This window comes from Limulus polyphemus, unplaced genomic scaffold, assembly GCF_000517525.1.
Source record: "Limulus polyphemus unplaced genomic scaffold, Limulus_polyphemus-2.1.2 Scaffold119, whole genome shotgun sequence".
Lineage (NCBI taxonomy): Eukaryota > Metazoa > Arthropoda > Merostomata > Xiphosura > Limulidae > Limulus > Limulus polyphemus.
This window is the reverse complement of record NW_013665729.1, coordinates 94,754-115,324: the sequence shown is the minus strand read 5'-3', so window position 1 is coordinate 115,324 and position 20,571 is coordinate 94,754. Positions and strand designations below refer to the sequence as shown.

The 20,571-nt window shown below is 31.5% G+C and overlaps 1 protein-coding gene across 3 annotated transcripts in view; it reads right to left on the bottom strand.

Annotated features, from left to right (window-relative positions):
* LOC106472301 (voltage-dependent T-type calcium channel subunit alpha-1G-like) overlaps positions 1-18,681 on the bottom strand; it is a 200,403-nt gene extending 181,722 nt beyond the window's left edge. For all 3 annotated transcript variants that reach the window (XR_002613613.1, XM_022401680.1, XM_022401685.1), the window contains exon 1: positions 17,919-18,681. Coding sequence is in view for 2 of the 3 variants with exons in the window: in XM_022401680.1 (XP_022257388.1) it covers positions 17,919-18,346 (428 nt within the window). In the remaining variant the exon portion in view is untranslated. The remainder of the gene's footprint in view (positions 1-17,918) is intronic.
* Positions 18,682-20,571: the final 1,890 nt, after the last annotated feature.

Here is a 20,571-nt window from a genome sequence, read left to right as displayed (position 1 = left end):
ATTAGTTGTTCATACTATACAGTTGATCATCCTGAAGTAGTTGCTAGCCTGTATAACTGTCTTGGCTGCTGAACTATGATGTGATGCAAAGAGAACGTCCTTGTATAGTATAATGAAATATAATAGATTTCAACAATAATTTTACCTGCGTATAATTGACGAAAAAATTATGTGACTGATGTAAGAGTTGTTTCTCTGTTTATTTGTGTAGAACGTTTTTATATTTAAATGTGAATATACACATTTGCACATGCAAAATAAATAAATTAAAAATTCAAATCTAGTTGAACACAGACGAAGAAACATATATAAAGAAAGCATTTTTTAATTAATCCAAGGCCTCGTTTCATTTAGAACTAATTTAAAAACATTCTTTAGCTGTTTACTTCATCCTTCTGTCCTAACAATTACAACAAAATATTCACGAGCTTGGAGGTGGTATCCATCTGCTTATCTCTACATCTGTTTATCTGTATACGAGAGACTTTCTGATCAGAAACTGTTAATACGGTTTGAGCAGAACAATGTAACAGTAAATTATACATCAACTGTGATGAATCTCAACAGTGGATTAAGTGATAAACGTCTTACATGCTTTGTTTCGTTTTGGAAATATAAGTCTACAGTCGAGTTGCCTACTCATGATCTTTATATCATTTTAGATCCTTATGGATTTATTTGTCGGCCATCTGTGCTGTAATCACAAATTTATAAATCGACTAGAAAAAGCAACAAAGTTGATATGAGCGTATAATATCGCAATGAAATTTTACATAATCCCACAGATTTTAAAACAATTGTGATTTCTAACTCGTTAAGAAATAACAATTACGTCTTAATTACTTTTCTCTTTAAGTGCGAAAAAATTGCTAAGAAACTTAAGAACAAATATTTTAATAACTGTTTCTTCGGATCTTTAAATTGGCGGCATATTATCAGCTGTTTGCGTCAAACTAAAGCTGGAAACTTCACTATAAAAGCCAAAGACGTCAGCTGAGACATTATGGGAATGAAAAAGAAGGCTTAATATTAAAAAAACTTAGAAGTCGCATTTTAAATATATTAAACATTACTGATAGAAGAACGACATAAGTTACTGTATTGGTATAACGTCTTATAACATTAATAATATGTACAAGCATGCTTACTTATTGTACTTCTGTTTCCGCACATGCAATATTTTCAAAGTAAAATAGTTATTGTAAGACACGAGCATTAAATTCAGCCAAAGGAACTCTTTCTCGTGACCTTGGAACAGAACCAAAAACCATGTTATGAACAACAAGGTATCAGAATTTAGCTGCATAGGCACAATACATTAGATGGCTTCCATGGATGCAGTGGTTACGCAGACGTATCGAAAGACAGCCATTATACCAAGATAAGTTCCCTACTGAAATCTAGGACAAGACAGCCATTTGTAATCGTCTGAAGACATCATTGAGTTTAGGGTAGAAAGATGACAGATGCCCAACCCCCCTCGGGCGTAAGTGCCATCTCCGGATGTAGTCCATTCCCTCAGGAAACCGCTCAATTCATGCACACAGTAGACCTTGAAACTAGACGGAACGAAGACAACTGTGAGGATAGTGTATGACCCATCTAAAACACTATTTACTTTTTACATAAAAACTCAAGTAAACTTTACTGATAAAGGTTGTGAGGGGGAGGAGTAAAAACATAAAACATTGTGTGTAAACTAAAACAAATAAAATAACTAGAGATTGTAAACACCTTCCAGACACATAGTAATGTTTGTAATTCTTCATATCGTGCAGCTCGACTGTCAATTCAACTTTTATGCCTTACAACATCTACATATATTTCCAAAATGCAATGTTATAATGCTTACAAGGCATTTACTTGAACAGAAGTTACCCAAAGTCTTCTCACAAGAAAGACACTGAGACTCACAACTGTAACTTTTATCATTGAATTAGTACCCCCTTGGTGGTTCAGCGGTGATATTTAGGGCCTTTGACACTAAAACTTAGAATTCGATCCCTGTGGTGGGGAGAGCACATATAACCATTGTACGATTTCAAGATTACCAAGAAACAAATATTTTTTTAATTATGTCAACCAAAGCTAATCAGTGATTTGTATCTCAATTCTTCTGTTTACTCCAAGATATCGTAAAGATAAAATGAATATTAAATGAGATATGAATCACAATGGTACTGAAAAGACCAATTATAGAGCCTAGCCTACCGCAAAGTGGATTCAAATAATAATGAAATAATAATAAAAAAGCAGTTAACTGCGTATTATCACTACTTGAACCACAGAATTAGAAAATAATATATTTTACACATTGAATAACCATACAAAAACGAACACATTCACATCATATATAAAAGGTTATGTTCTCTGTTTATGTGTTTTTGCTATAGCTAAACGTACAGTAAAAGTACTCCAAAACATAATATCAAAATAATAACTCTATATCCAAGTTTCATTATAAAAACAACAACAACAACAACAAAATCAAACGGATATCGCGCAGTTATGGTTATTTCCGCGTCTGAAACAATGGATTAGAAGTTTAGAGATTGAAAAGCCAAAATGTATATGGAAGAAAACCACTTTTTGAACAAATATGTGTTTAAAGCCAGCTCCTGGATTAATAAATAGTTTTATCAGTATCTGGTTATTGTTAATTACACTGGACTTGCTTCATGTAGTCTGTATCAAATTACAACCAACAGACATATACTAATAGTGATGGAGGTGTGAGTAACACAAATCGCTTTTCAACAGAACTCATTCTAACAATTTATAAGTGAAAGCAAAGAAGAATATGCTACAATATGTCAACCAAATTACATGTCTCGTATCCAGTGCCGACAAGGCCTTTTGCCTAATACCAAAGCTCTTTAGGTAGGCTGGGATATGACAAACATGATAGTGGTATATGCGCTATTTATATCATTAACTTTCATGAACATCGAACGCTATGGCATGAACTAAATTAAGTAAGTGAATGTTAAAAAAGAGTATTTTTTATACCTTTCCCGTTATCTTTATCACATCATTCTAGTAAAGTTCATGCGCAACTTTAGGGAACAATTTCACACAGCTGCTTTAAAACTTTAACTCTTTGAAAGAGCTGTTTATTACTGTGCGTATATTTCTAAATTTTGGTATATGTGTACAACCTTATTACCTGTCACCTATTACGAATTTAATTATAAATGGATGCACAAAACTAATACATCCCTTAGCTGCCATTTTATAAATGTTTTGCACACCACCTATTGTAAGAAAACGTAACATATAATGCAAAAATGCAGCTAATAGATATTAACTTATTAACACAGCCACTCATCAGTCACAATTTACTTATACTCAGCACATGCGGTAAAGAAATGTTCTTTATCTTTCAAAAACCTCCTCTTTCTCCAATTTATATATTTTTATTATATATCTTGTCAAGTATTAATATGAAGTATTCGCATATAATATGATCATAATTTAAAGCGGATGCTAGTTACAAAATAATAATTACAAACTTTTCTTTTCTTGCAATGATCGTACTGTACCAATTGCTTGTAAACATTTTGCTCGAGAAAATATATTATTATCATTATTTTCTTCTTGGAAACTACAGTCATTTTAAACTTAAACACCATACGTGTTCTCTACACCAGTATTAATTAAAATGCAGTAAATTAACACAAAACAAACAAATACTAGAAGGAATATGGTTCGTTACCTGTTATCTGGGTAATATAAACCTGCTATTATTATAAAGTTTTTACTAGATTTATCTTAAATAATTAGGTATTAGAAGTATAGAATGAAAGTTTCATCTCTGTTAGAGATTCATGATGCTATATTTAATTAACACAAAACAAACAAATACTAGAAGGAATATGGTTCGTTATCTGTTATCTGGGTAATATAAACCTGCTATTATTATAAAGTTTTTGTTTTTACTAGATTTACCTTAAATAATTCGGTATTAGAAGTATAGAATGAAAGTTTCTTCTCTGTTAGAGATTCATGATGCTATTTTTAAATGAAACAGAATTATTACTGCTGCTATTATGGTTCCATATATATTCCTTTCTGTAAGAATGCTAAATTTCACTGGAATATATTATTACTTTCATAGGAGTATTTTGTTCTACTCAAAACATACATTTTTGTAAGTGTACTTACTTTGAAGACATTATTTTTTACCTTATTTGTGTATTTTCTAGCTATCCATCAATTATATTCCTTTTACAGGTGTATCTATTTACAATGTTGAGTATTTACCCATTTTTTAAGGTGTATCTATTGACTGAATTTTTTATCGTACTTGTGTTTACTTACTGCGCAGCTCATTTACTTAAGTGTATGGACTTAATATGCACTAAATGTATACCCTTTTGTAGGTTTATCTACTTGCAGTACATACAAAAAGGAATACGTTTAATATTTATCTACCTGCTGGGCATTAACGTATGCCCTTTTGTAGGTCTATTTACTTACTGTGTATTAAATGTATTCCATCTTGTAAACTTCTTTTCTTGCTGTGCGTTAAATGTATTTCCTTTTGTAGATTTATTTACTTCCTGTGCATTAAATGTATTCCCTTTTGTAGATTTATTTACTTACTGCGTAGCATATTTATCTTTTTTTTTCGTTCAGGTGTTTTGATTATTTAGTCTATAAGACACTTATTTCTTTGACAAAGGTATCCACTTAGTGTACCTTATATTCATTATGTTTTCACTTCTACATATGCACATCTTTTGTGCTGTGTTTTTACATACAATACGCTTTATTTAATTCAATTTGGGGTGTACTTGCTTATTATGCACAGTACACACTGCTTTTAAAAAGGTTTATTTGCTTACTATCCAGCATTTTAATCTTTTTAGTAGGTCTATATATTTGTTGAGCAGCATGTATATTTTTGTCGAATATATACTTACTTGTTATGCTTTAGACTTATCTATTTCAAGGTTTTATTTTCTTACACTTCAATATATTCATCTCTTTTCTTAGGCCCATTTTCCCATTACACGGTAAATGTAAACCTTGTAATAGGCATATTCAATTATTATAGACGATATTGTTTCGGTTTATGTAAACCACAGTGTATTTAACTTTTTTTGAGCAGATACGTTTATTTAATCTACATGATATTTACTCCTTCCGCAGGCTTACTTACTTTGCAGTATATTCATCCTCATCTATAATTATTTACAAATTATCTATTAACTCAGGTGTTTGCCCCAAGTGACTTGTCGGCAAGATTGAGAGATTATAAGATGGAATTTGGGGCTCGATCTCCTCGTAGGTAGCCAATTTGAACAGCTTTACGATAAAACAAATTCAGGTGTTTTACTGACTGCATATAAACTTCATCGCTCTTTAAGGTGTATCTAATTATGATGCAATATTTTGAGGTGTATTTACTTACTACACTTTATACTTCATTATTGTATCAGATGTTATTCCATACAGTTTCTTAAGCAATCATCTCACACAGCGATAACAGGAACTAATGCTCATAACAACCTTGGGATGGAAATCAGCCTAATTTTCTCATTGTAACGATAGGAAACCTATAGCGTGCTTCTCTTTCTATGACGAATCAGAAATAGACTTCATCTGAACTTAATATCGCTCTAAGGATGTTACCGTCAATAGTAATTAGAGCTGTTTTGTGTTTTATAGTAGCTCCCTACTTACTTTTCTGTGATTTAACTACATTAGGGTGCACATAAAACAGGACTGGGCGTGGTCTAAGTTTCGAGTGCTGGATAGTGAAACTGAGGGCCTATGATTTGCGTTCCATTGCTGCAAAACCATGCTTCGCAATTTGAGGCTGTAGGTACATTATAATGGTAGTATCAACTCCCACTATTCAATTAGCATAACCAAGAAGTTAGCATTGGTGCTTTTCCCCTAGTCTATCAGTTGAAAATTAGAGACGGCTGACGAAACAAACAAGGAAATACATAAACTACTACTATATAACAAATATGATCAGAACTATCTTAACCTGACTAAATGACACAGATGTGTAAATGTTTTGATCTAATTTCATTTGTAATTCAAATTGCCCCTGTTATTGCCCCTCAGTAGCAAAGTAAGTCTGCGGACTTACAACGCTTGAAGCTGGGTTTCGATATCCATGGTGAGCAGAGCACAGATAGCTCATTGCGTAGCTTTGTGCTTAACTTCAAACAAAAAAAATCTTCCTTCTCATTTATTTATTTTACTATACAATATTTTACCCGTTTTTACCTAACTTTTAAGTATATTAAAGCGAAGATATTAAAGATGGTTGTGGGTTAACAACTGAGATTACTGTGAAGATATCGAAGCAATGAAGATGATTTTGCACGTTTTTAAACATGTATTTAAGAAATATTCAACTTTGCAAAACGTTACTTTTAACGGCAGAGAAGTACCTTATTTAGTCTTTGAAATAAAACAGAAACATAATATTATGTAATAGTGGAATGTATTATAATTATACAGAACTATAATTTTGAGAAAGTGTGTTGTAAATTACCATCGTATGATTTCTGTCACATACGTATTTGATTTACTTGTACGTAGAAAACACAAAGTATGCCATATTGAGTGATGAGATTTTAATGTTTCCATACTAGTGACATAAACATTAAAATGTCTTTGTCTAACGACTGTCTTTTAGTCATCTTTACTGCTCAGGAAGGCTATTCGTTAAAGTGATAACACAAGCAATATTGCTTTTAGTTTTAAAGCACTAATTAGAAAGCTGGATATTAAGTTCACGTTTTTCTATCGCTATTAGTTTTTAGACGAAATCAACTTTATAATAAGTATAAAAATAGAATTGTTAACACACGTGCATTTTTCAAGCGCATATAACAGCATTTTCTCAAGAATGAATTTATTAAAGTTTTAAGATATTACAAGTCACTTCTTAAAATCCAATACAGTAGTTTTTCATTACATAGCTGAACATTTTAAGATAGAAGAGCCTAAATTGATATGTAACAAACTTTACTGAAACAAAAAAATAAAAACCACTACAACATATTTTCACGACAGTTTAGGCGCCTGTAGATTGTTATAAATGTGTTCCTATGTGTGTGTGCCTTACTCTTTCTTGACTGGAGTTCTAGTCAATTCTTTGCTACTAGGAAATATTTCGCGCCCATTACCTCTTGAGTTGATGTATTGTTTTAGAAAGGAAACACGTTTCAATTTCCAGGGAAGCTTTTAAACCGTGAAAACACTTCTGTTTTCCTTAGACATGAACCAGTAAATACGTATCTTATGTACGAAGTTTGAAATGTTATTGACAAAGCATAAAATAAAGTACACAATATTTCAAATGTCAAAAGCCTGAGACGAAACTTTTAAATCTGTTGTTTCTTAAGAATAGAATTATAGAATGAGCCTTCAGAATAAAAGCTTCACTCTCAGTTAACTGATATTGATTGTTTTCATTATGAAACAAAACTTTAAGGAAGATCCCAATGTATTATTTTTTTCAGTTTTGTTTTGGTGTTACTATAATCATATTCAACATTTCATATTGAATATATGATAACTGCGAGTATATTTTGTTATAGCAAGTACTCTTTCAGAATAAAATTATAATTGCAAAGTACTTTTCGGTCAAGCAATTTGTTTTTAGTATCTGTTTCAAATTATTTAAAGCACCGAACATTAGTTAAGAACGGATTTAATAACGACAGCAACCTTTAAATATTATTTGAACACTAAATTTGCTGACAAAAGATCATTTAATCTTAAAGCTATTGATATTTATTTAATACTTATTGTGTATTTAAGTAAATTTAGGTTTATTCATATATTTATTTGCAAATGCGACACTTCTTAAATTCACTACAGTGTTAGTGTAGTGTTAACTTTGAAATAATAGAAACATTACACGAGTATAACACAGTCAAGTTTGTCGTTAATACACTGCTAGTAATTAAAGCTTATCTTTCTCAGTTTAACAATGTAAACTAGGTTCTAGAAAGAACACATTTACGCTATAGTAATTGATATTATCATAATTACCTTACGACTATACGTAATTAAAGCACATAGCAGGCTCAGAATATATTAATGATTGAGGATTCGAGTTTAAGATTTTTATGATGGTATTAAATTATACACAATGACTTATGCAACACGTCACACAATATTTCTTCAGTTTTATCGTAAATAATTAATTCTAAGTCAATTTACTCTGATATGCAAGTTACCTACAACCGCCTACATCTATGTGAAAAAATGCTTTACGAATAATTCGATGACTATTTGTGTAAATTAAGAACAGTTTTTCTATAGAATGCTATTAGTATACTAAATAAGAAAACGTTTTCGGAGTATTTACTATATTTATTTCTTGGTAAGCTTAATGCGCTATAAAACAAAGAAAACTCAACTACAGAATTTTTTTTTGTAGGCTACCAGTAAGCGAATGTTATCTTGCAGTTTGGCATAAGTCCATTTGAAAACACATGTTTACTTGTTTTCTACATACATTTATTCTTATCAGACTTCGGTTGAGTGGTAAATCATAGAGAAAATTTATAGGTAAAAAAAATCTGGTTTGGTGGAACACTACACGCAATGGTGATCCATAAATGTCGTTGTGTTTGAACTGACATTATGTATAGTTAGTGCTGCGAAAAAATGAAATCTGCGGATAAGAAAAACGTAAAATAAGGCTCTCAGTTACTTTTTTGTGATAGGCTGCAAAACTAAAGGCATTCTTATATGGTATCAAAGACCATCAGTGATATGTGAGCATACTAATAAAAAATCCAAAAGCGCTATATATTTTCAGTTTTTAAGAATTTTTACCCATTAAGTTACAAAACAGATTTTGAAATCTTTTCTTCTCTGAGATATCCAGGAGTTTTGATGTTTACATGAACTGTTAGATTTTATGTGTTATTGTTATTACCACAACACCTTTCTTTAATATGCTCAATTGCCCAATATGTTCATATTAGAACAGATTTAAGTAATGATCAAGTACGATTGAAAATTATTAAACAACGTTAATCAAAGTGTTACCTGATACGACATTAAACTTTATAAACTGAATTAAGCTAAACTGACTGCCTGTGTAGCGCAAACGTAGTAACAAAAAATTTAACTTATTTCCTTCCAGTGGTTAAAGATATTTGATGCCCGATTTTTATCAGAGTCTGTTGACAAAATATTAATTAACCCACTGAAAACGAGTTTTGGGTATTGTGACAAATAGCCTGAAGGGTACATTTTACACATAAGAAATGAAGTAAAAGATAGCATCGAATCTCGATAAGATGTAAAATTTATCGAAACGTCTTTGTCAATTTAAATGATAGACGTTCTTATAACAAGGTATTAGAAAACGTAATGATATATAGGAAACATTACTAAAGTTAGTAGGTTATATCTTAATTTACATAAATTAATTAAGAATACATTACATCCACAAATTTCATTCTGGTTTATTTTAGGTGTGAGGGTACCACGCGGAAACCATTACGTCATAACAGCACTGTATTTCTAACCTGTGCTACTGTAGAAATTATGACCACGTTACTACGAGAATTTTTTTCTGTAAAAACTATAAAACCTTCCTCTGTTACAAGCTACATTAATTCTACCAGTGATTGTAGATTTATTGTTGGTGGGAGGTTTTTATTTTTATTTTTTGAGGAAATTGATAAGTACATCCATTATAAAAATGTTGCTGTCACGGATAGATTAAAGTTAAAAATATCTCATGCTAATTAGATTTTTGGATTTGAAATACAGAACTGACAATGCTAATTAAAACAAAATTTAGAATGGTGAAAGTAATGCGTATAAAAGTCTGTTCTAAAAGTACAAAAGTCACGTAAAGTTTGCCTGGTGAGTTTGAATTGTCTACGAACATAAATTATTTCGAATTATTTTCAGAGGTCCAGCCTCAATAATAGTAGCCCATAAAACATGCATCTGTAACATTAGTGACTTCTCAAAAGTGCTTAAACATGTTGCCCCCTTCATATGCGTGAAGTTTACAAGTTCTAATTAATTTAACTTTGAGTTTCATATTTCATGACTGTAAACATGATAAGGAAGTACATTAACAATGACTATCCAATAATTTAATTTACAACAAATTTAAAATCTCTTATGGTTGTTAAATTAAAGAAAGAGAGAGAAGAAAAAAAGCACCAAATAAATTTATATCAGTTGGAATTAATGAAATTCTTAAATTTTTGTTGTCTTTGTTAAACCAATGATTAGTAAATGGCTTAAATTTTTATCATCAATAATCACATACTCGAGAAGTTTTCAAAAATAATTCATTTTGAGCTTATTGACTTATCATGCCTGTGTAAGAAGCGATCTTACAGAAGCCCAAACTATCTTTAAAATATTCTAGTAGAGTACAGATACTTTACTTCTTATAGAACTTTATGAAATATGATAGGATGGTTATTACAAAAAACCATAGTAAGTTACTAGCGGTTTCTTCCCACTCTTTCTTTCCAGTTCAGTTTATGACTTCAGCATTTCTTTTACTTACATCAGCATTTTTAACCTAATTATTACATTAATCATTGCAGCAATTTAATAGATTTACTGAACTTAACGTGGCTGGAATCTCATAGAAAAACTGCATTAAATTATAAATATATTTAATATTATCTTAAACCTGAAATAGAACTTATTTATTTAATATATATATATATTGGTTTATCTCTACTTTTAATGTTTGACTTAATAGTTTTTACACGAAGCTACCTGAAGGTGCTAAGAATACTCGCAATAACTGAATTACTAAAACGTTTGATAAGACTAATAGCTAGACGTCATAAGCACGTGGCCTTATCATACTTGTTACGGCACATCTACACTTTCATTATGGTTGAACTTCCGCTTTCTGATCAGCAATAAAGCCTCACGTGTGCGTTCGCGTGTCTTGTCACCAGTTTCACGTGGAAACATATGTTGCAAACCAGTACGGAGAAAAAACGTTAGACAACACGCACCTGTCGAATTTACAATTTACCCAAACAGCAACGTAAGCTCCTAAATAAACATCTATATATATATATACTACCCAGATACCCGTTTTAAAACTGAATCTTATATCTTTGTTAGTCGCTTCTTTTCATTGAACACTATCCATATATGGTTCATAGGTTTTTAATTTCTCTGGAAATATGATGTTCCCATTTATTAGCATAATTAATCATTCATAGAAATACCCGAATAACGCAATAGATTGTATTTTAGGAAAGTCACTTAACAACGATTACGCTATCCGAACATATTTTCTTTGTAATAAATAGAATAACAAAATTTAAATTGATGATATAGCATTAAATGAAACATGATTTTTTTAACATTTTAAAAGCGTACAATAGTTACAAAAGTTTATATATATTCTTAAAATATAACGCACAAACACCAAAGTTATCAGTGAAACTTTATGTGTTTTAGAACACTTGCATGTTTTAGGAGCCTTTGGTAATTAATTTTGTTTTCAAGATACAATAGCGAAAGAAACGCATAAATAAAATAACGTAGTTAAAGTAACTTCTTTGATATACATTCAACTTGACTATAAATTATATAAATATCACCAACACTTCAAAATAGCTTACATTAGTTTAGTAGATTTACAAAAAAAAATTATTAACTTTTACAATGTCAACATAACTGAATAATGAAAAATACCACAGGCCTGCAATAATTTTATTGTCTTGAAATGTTTACATGTTCTACAATAATTCCTGTACTCTGAATCCGAAAATGATATCCATTTTTCTCCATCACGTACAGATTTCTCACAAAACGTCATAACGCGATATATAAAAGAAAGACCATAACACGTAGTTTGATACTAAAAGACGTAGATTTCACAAAAAACAAAATCAGAATGAATGAGGATGTATATTCGTTGGACATCAATGTTCTTCCCTTTTCTTCAACTTGTTTGTATTTTTGTTAACAAACATAATAATAACAAAATATTTATTGTTGTAAACGAAATAACAATTTGATTTAAGAAAGAGTTATTTTTTCTTCCCGATTTGTAAAAAAATCTTTACATGATAGCAAAAAAAATGAATATTATTTCCGAAATCTGCGTAGCTGAATTATGAAAAATCCGTTATTAAAACCAAACAACTTTTATGAAGTTTAAATTCGCAGACCTACAAAAGATAATAAGATTAGCTATTTGCATTTAATTTTTTAATACAGTTTTTAACATCTAAACCTTGTAAACTAGAACAAAAAAGGAACCTTATCAATTTCATTATAAAGAGTATTAGACTTTACAACGTGTTTGTGAATTTTGAAAATGTATGTAGTGCTAACAGTAATATATCTGTGATCAGCCTGATGACATCCTATGTTTAGTAGGTGAAAAACAAAACAATTGAAGCATAATTTCAAACTAAGGTAAAAGTAAATAATATTAATCCCTTTCTTAAATTAGTTTTTACACAAATCAGGCACTTAATTATCTCACGTGAATTGAAATATAAATAACTGGTCACTTAAGCTACACCCATAAATTAATACATCGTAGAATTGGTTTTACATGTTTACAGTTCATTATATACTTCACTTCGTGAATTATAGTCACCAATAAGAGTAATAGTCACCTAAAACTTATGTTCTATGTTTAATATCAGTCTCGATATCTTTGGCCACTCTTCTGAAAGAGCTGTTTTCGGTGCATCTTTATTTTCTGGAGTCACTTGACGGAATGCGAAGCGTCTCCCAAGATAATTCCATACATGTTCGTGGAGTACAATCTGGTGAGTGTCAAGGCCACTACATTTGGTAAATCCTGTCATCTTGAAAGAATATCTCGATCAGTTCAGCTCGTAGGGGCGGACGTTATCATTCATTAGTTTGAAATAAGGGTCAATGGCAACATAGAGGATGACAGGATCTAGACCCTCTTATCTGTGACATTAATTATGCTATTCTGTAGGATGAAGATGGCGATACATTCACCAATGCGTATTCCTGCCTACGCCAAATTTTTATCGTTTCTATATATGTCACATTTCAGATTCTTTCCAAATTATTATATTCTTATTATATAATAGCAGAGGGAAGCTGAGTACATCTACTTGACTTGTTATAGGTGATTATATTTTCTCTTGCCGAGAACGAAAAACACTTCAGTGGACGTCTGGTATATATAGACCAGCCTTGTGAAGCATGCTTATCATCGTCTGTACACTGGCATGGAGTTCATATTCGGTTGCGAACATCTAATTCAGTCTTGGAACAGGCACTCTACCATTGTGTCGAGTCAGAACCGACAGATAGCATTATCTGCTTGTGTTTATGATAATGATTTTTCTTATTCAGCTATTCGAGCAACAATATCACTGGCTTGTAAAATGTTTTATATTTTGCTACTGTGAGATACTTGTTTCCAATTTGCATTAGCCTGCTATGATTGGCTAGTTTCATTTCACTTAGCTCTTCATGTGCGTAAAACACCAAATTATCTTCTTGAAAATCTAACAAAGAGCGGATCAATAACAATATGCATTAGCCTGCTATGATTGGCTAGTTTCATTTCACTTAGCTCTTCATGTGCGTAAAACACCAAATTATCTTCTTTAAAATCTAACAAAGAGCGGATCAATAACAATATGTACCGCTTTAAACTCAGTGGCATGTTTCAGAGTGTATAAGACCACTATATATATAGCTGATTAGCCCATCTTTGCATTTATTCTTAAATGACTGATCATCAGTTGCCTAATTTACATACCAATCAACTGATGCAGATGATTGAAATTATTTTATAATTGCAGTTACACTCATTTATCATGTAATAAATTATATCTCGTACTATATAATGATGCTTAGTGTCTATGTCTAATAGGAAGGTTGAGCGTGGTCCAGTGGTTAGCATGCCGGACTATGGATCTACGCGTCTAATGCTCGTTTCCCTTAACCGCCAATTTAATGATATAATTCGGAAACATAGCATTTCTCAAACTAGTATGGTTATACAAAAATTTTAGGTAGTTGAAACAAAAGATAAGATGATAATGTAAATAAGGCATTGTTAATACCTTAACATTATAATAAAAATGTCATGAGAGAAATAAAATAAGTTGCTAAAATGTTACAAATTTTAAAAAACAACTAGTGTAAATGTTTGATATGTATAATATAACCTACAATTTATTTATTTATCAAAACAACAGATGCAGAGCTATTCAGTATGTAATCGAAAAAAATGGGATTACGATCTGATAGAACCCACAACGTCCCAGATCCCACTATCACTCACCGTCTATAGCCGGTTGTGGGTATGATAGTTATCCCTAAAAAAAACATAAACATTGAAATAAGATATTATAGATCATCTATAATAGAAATCAAGGGTGGTTTAATATCTTATTTAATATCATAGATCATCTATAATAGAAATCAAGGGTGGTTTAATATCTTATTTAATATCATAGATCATCTATAATAGAAATCAAGGGTGGTTTAATATCTTATATAATATCATAGATCATCTATAATAGAAATACCACTTTTTTCGGTTACATGCTGACTAGCTCTGCATCCGCTGTTTTGATTAGGTCTGATAGGCGGAATATCCCCAATGTTTTTGGAAGCTATAACCGCATACATTTTCACTTTAAAATGACACCTTTGATACAAATAGTATAATTTTACATTTTTATATTAAAGCTTTGTTGGCGCGTTCACTTACTTGTTGGCGCGTACATTTACATGTACAATAAATAAATTGTAGGTTATATTATAATTTCGTCAGGGCTATACAGTGCTGAGTGATCGCCTGTACGCTTTTGATGTAATACAGTTTACTTAAACACACACACACACACACATATATATGACAGTATTTTATATAAAAAGTAAGACAAATTGAAATCGTCATTCATGCCCTCACTAGCGTACAGCAATGAACTGCTTAATATATACTTCACGTGTGTAACGTACTTTAATTTTAAATGATGTTAGATTTTATAATAGGTATAGGTATTATAGCAAAGCAACGTGCAATAAATTTAAAAGGAGACTGAATGACTTTAAATATTACGTCCTTGATGTTATATTAAAAACTCTTTCTTGTATATCTTTTTTTCACGATTTTCAAGCAATTTACGTTAAGTGTGAATTCAATTCGAAAGCTTAGCTTCATTAAACGTTCACAGGTTAAATAGAAACATCTATTATTCATTTGCGATAAACCATAACGTTTATTATTTATTTGCGATAAACCATGACATCTATTATTTATTTGCGATAAACCATAACATCTATTATTTATTTGCGATAAACCGTGACATCTATTATTTATTTGCAATAAACCATAACGCCTATTACTATTCACTACATTAACAAAAACACGTGCGAAAATAAAATTTTAACTTCCACAATATCCGTCTTAGAAACAGCTCGTATGCCTTTATGAAAGTACAATCTATCGTTGATACTATGAACATTTTGTAATCGTTCATTTTAATTTTTGGGTAAATAATCTAAAGTTTAAGTTATCCAGATAAAGTTAGTTTTGCAGAATATCAATTCCGAGCGTGTAGGTGTATTTTAAAATATAGTTAAAATAAAAAACAAATAACGAGGAGCATACCCAAATTAGTTCATACCTGTTAAAACATAAAAACTAACTTAAGTTCTTGTTAGTTTTAAGCCATTTCGCTGAATTAGGTATGATTCACTTTTTATAATATGCAGACACACTTTCTCGAAGGAAGTGCCAAGTCAAGATTACAAGAAAGATAGCTAACAATAGTAGCTTGTGGTCTTGTGATTCTAAGTTATTAACACCCACACCATAGTCGCTGTATTCCAGAAAAGCTTGGAATGTATTACAAGCCCATTTTACTAAGTATATTCCCATTTTTGGAGAAAAAAATGTTTTTGTACAAACTCTGTTGTTAAATTTTACACAACATACGTTCAGCTTTCAATACTTTTGTTGATAGATAAATTTGATCTCTTTGAGGTTTCCATGACAATACAACAAAGCAAATCAGTGTCTGTTATAATTGTTAAAATGACCTGTAATGAGGTTACTAGCGAAAGAGATAATAAAGAATATATGTATTTTCGCCAGTGGTCAAAACATAATCGTATTCTATATGACCGTAAAGTTTATTACTTTGACATTATGTTATATATTTGTTACATCAAGTTTCGTGATATTAAGCAGATATGGTAACAGATCCACATTACATGACATCATAAGATCGTAACCAATGAAATAAATAAACAACACATAGTAATACTTGGAGACGGCTTGAATGGGTAATGAAGAAAAACTTTAATATAAGTTTAACATAACAGCAAACGTACAACGCTTCGACAAGTTTCTATCATCATCAGAACCTTGTCGAAACGTTGTACATTTGCTGTTATGTTAAGCTTATATTAAAAATTTTCTTCATTATCCATTCAAGCCGTTTCCAAACATTATTAGTCTCAAAGTGGGTTCCTCGTCATCGAATTTGAAAACAAAACATAGCTTTAAAGAAGATAGCAACAAAATATATGATCTTATGATAGAAACAATTGTTCTTATGTAGTAATATATTGAGAAGTTCTACAATATCAAGCTAAACAGAGCAGTCTGGACATAAAATTTATGGTTCTAAGTAATAGAAGTAACATTATGCTAGATTTCACAACATTACGCCAGGCACAGTAATTAGAACTTGAAATCTTGAGGATTATAACCTTATTGGATATCCTGTGGCAATGAACTGTATACAGTAATCTAACTGAAGATCTTTAGATCGTGTACAGTACGTTGACGTCAGATTATACGTCAAGTCCAGGAAGAAGTAGAGTCTGAACAGAGTTCAATAATCAACGTCAGGGTTTATACTCTGCCTTTATATTAATCTACAGACTGATGTTTATTATATTTTCTCCCTTGAAAACAGAAAATGAATAATTCCACACAATACATTAACGACTCAATACAAGATTTTGTTATAGGAAGACGTATTGAAACGATATTAAATGTGAGTAATATTTAACATATATTTCAAACAAATTAACCTCTTTCTCGTTATATAAACATAACATGTGTAAAGAGGTTAAAATATCGCATAATCTAAGTAACGATGTATGTTAAAGTTAATTCTCGTTGGAAGCTGTTAAATGTTTTAAGTTGACTATGCTTTCTCGTATGGTAAGCGACGATACACTGATTTTTCATATTGAAATTATAGGAATGTTACGTGTTTAAGTTTATCATATGGATATCAGACACAAATGTAGTATAATAATCACACGGCTGATAAATAATCCTAGTATGAATATGAAAAATTATCTAATGGAGTATTTCGTAATATTTTTTACGTGTTCATGCATAACATTTCTTCTCTGCATTACAGAAATAATTATACAGTGAAAACAACATTACAATATGATAAAGCAGATAAATATATTGTTACCTGGCAACTAAATATACTGATATCTGTTTAAACAATATTTAAAATTTTATTTTCGTTTTCTGTCTGAATGAGTGATCGAGAAAGGTAAAACTTAGGTGTATTTGAGTACACAAATATGTAACTCAAATACACATGTTAGGGCTGAAGTTATAAAGAACCAATTTACATTATTCTTATTTACCTGACAATAAGCCTTACCTAAACTTAAAAGTCTAGTCATAGTGTGCGATGAAGATATTAATTCCAAATTTTTTGATGTTTTATATAGTAATCATGTTATAAAATGAATTACATAGAAGAAGAATATGAAATGTTTCTTACCGTTCAAGGAAGAAGAAACTAATGAATTAGCTCCCCCAGTAATAAAGTTGAATTTCCTGTGTAAAGCTTAGATTAGTTAACACTTTAATAAGATAGTCACAAAACTAAAACCAGAACGTTTTCTTTACATGACTGAACTAATCAAAAGGATATGGATTTGTAATCATCGTCAGGCACCAGTTCCTGGGCACAGAAGTTTGTTCCAGACAATGAAGTGCTACAGGCACGAACCCCGGGAAAGGAAGATATTCTTCCGGGTCTGTATCTGTACTTTCTGTGCTACTGGTACCACTGGAGCCGGAAGAGCTGTCTATGAAAGATCTGGAATCAGTAGGGCTACTGCAGCGGCTAGGACTTCTACTCTGGATCAGGCTCTGATGCCCATTTTGGCTGCCACTTCGACTTCGGCTCATGGACAAAATGCTATGACGTGATTCAAAACTGTGGCCACGAGAAGTTGAGACACTGTGGGTATCGTAATCATCGTCCTCTTCACTGTGAATATCATGACTGCTAGACGAGAAACTTTCCGAGTGACGATACACGTCAACGGCCCCCTCCGCACTCCCAACAGTAGTCATACCTTAAGGCGTCCCAAGATCTAAGAGAACACGGGAACCCTATGGCGAGAAGAACTCCTGCGATGGACAGCGGAGGGGGCTAGTGCTAGATGAATACAACTGATCAGGTAAGAAATTTAAAGACCTAACTGCAAGAATAACAAATCTTAATTTACTAAACTTGAAAAACAATTCATAGCCTGAATGTGCTAGTTAAGGTCTGTTCCGTATTAAGTACTCCCTTTACTTAGCTCAGTACCTTCTTTGCTGTCGTCTCAGCGTTTACTGGATTGGCCTCAAACAACACGTACTGAATATAGCACGGTTTGGTGGTGGCGCTGACAAGTCCTTGTGGCCGACGTGGGCCAGTTCTATCGTCAGCGAGTCTGAAATCCTGTACCCAGGATAACATACTCAGAAGGATTCTGGTTGCCTCCGTGGATCACGCAATCATGTACGCGCCAGCTGTCAGCATTTTCTCTAATGGATGTCATCGTTCTCGTGTTTCTCTCTCCTCTGGCGTGATATCACGAGACTAATTCAGGTAGGAGCTACCTGCATTCACATTATTGTCAGACATACAAAAATGGCATGGTTAATGCAAATAAAGTAACATGACGCCATTCGAAAAGCGATTCGTTTCACTTATACTACATCATTTCTGATTCACTGCCGTGTACACGTTTTTCATCATTTTCTATGTGAATCGATATTTTCTAAATAAAAATAGAAGCAGGACAGAAATCATTCCTGTACGTTGTTGCGTTTTATCTAAGAGAAGATGTTTTTTAAGGGATAAAAGAAAACACTACCTTAACGGATTCAAGTGAAGCTAACCACTACGTTGTTTCAGTGAAAAAAAGCTCATTAATTTTGTGCTTTGTGACGTATTTAAAAACATCGTACCTATCTAATCCTTGATGTAAATTATCCACACAAAAGCGAATATATTTTATTATGTCTTTATAAGACAATAAATTAATATTTATCCTGCATGGTACAAATCACAACTAAGAAAAAAAAAAACGATAACACGAGCGTTTTCGGGAGATAAAGGTAAATATTTTCTTTCTTCATAAACAAACTGCGAAGGGTCGTCCAACCTTCTGCAAGCATTATGAATGATATGTTTCTTTGTCTGTAACTTAGCTACTTTTAATTATTCATAGATTATAATTACGATGTGACTATTAGGATTACGAATGTTAAAAGTGTTGATTGTAAAGTACAATAATTGATTTTATAGGAAAGGAAATAATTTTCATTGATATTCTGATTGATTTTCAATTGTTCGAATCCATTCTTTATAACCAGTTGATTGTTTACTTGACACTAACATTCCAGCTAATAGTTTTGTGTTATTCTATGCTTTCGTATTCACTCAATTATTTGTTCTAATTTCACTCTTACTATTCAATGCACTTGTTGTTTTGATTTCTTTGATAACCTCCTGTGACCACACCTATCATAACTATTTGATGACTAATCTATCTCTCGTTATTTTTGTTCATTTTAAAACAGCCTGTCCTTCACTTGTAATTCTATGTATGTAGTTGATGATCTATTCAATAGCAAATGTATTTATTGGTTTGTTTTTGACCTATTCCGAATATTAGAAGGATAGTCTCCTTATCACTTACTTTAACTCATTATTATTCAGTAAAATCTACCTATACTTAACACTTATATATTAGTTTGCCATCTCGAATTGGCATCATCTCTTCGCACCAAATTTAAATTCTTCCTATGGAGTTTTCATTGTAGATTCAATTAATAGTTTTCTGGCACACACTCTGTAACATATACTCGATACTCTCCATTCACTCACTTTATTTATACAGATGGTAGCATGTAGTAAATTTATTTCTAAATGTCTAGTTAAACCTTGCATTGGCTTACCTCCTTTGTATGAAATAGATGGTCTGCATGGATATCACTTTTTCTTAGCCAATTAACAGTTTACTTCATCTGTATTTTAAATATCCAACAGAGAGTTTTTCATAGCCTTAATTCTTCATACTTCATTTTAAACTCTTCTTTCTTACTCCCTTATATCCTTTTGATAATTTGTTTTACTTCACTCCTTCATATCCAACTGACACCTTATTTTGTTTCAGTTCTTATAATTCAACTAATAGTGTCCTTTATCTCATCCAACTGATACCTTACCTTGTTTCAGTTCTTATAATTCAACTAATAGTGTCCTTTATCTCATCCAACTGATACCTTACCTTGTTTCAGTTCTT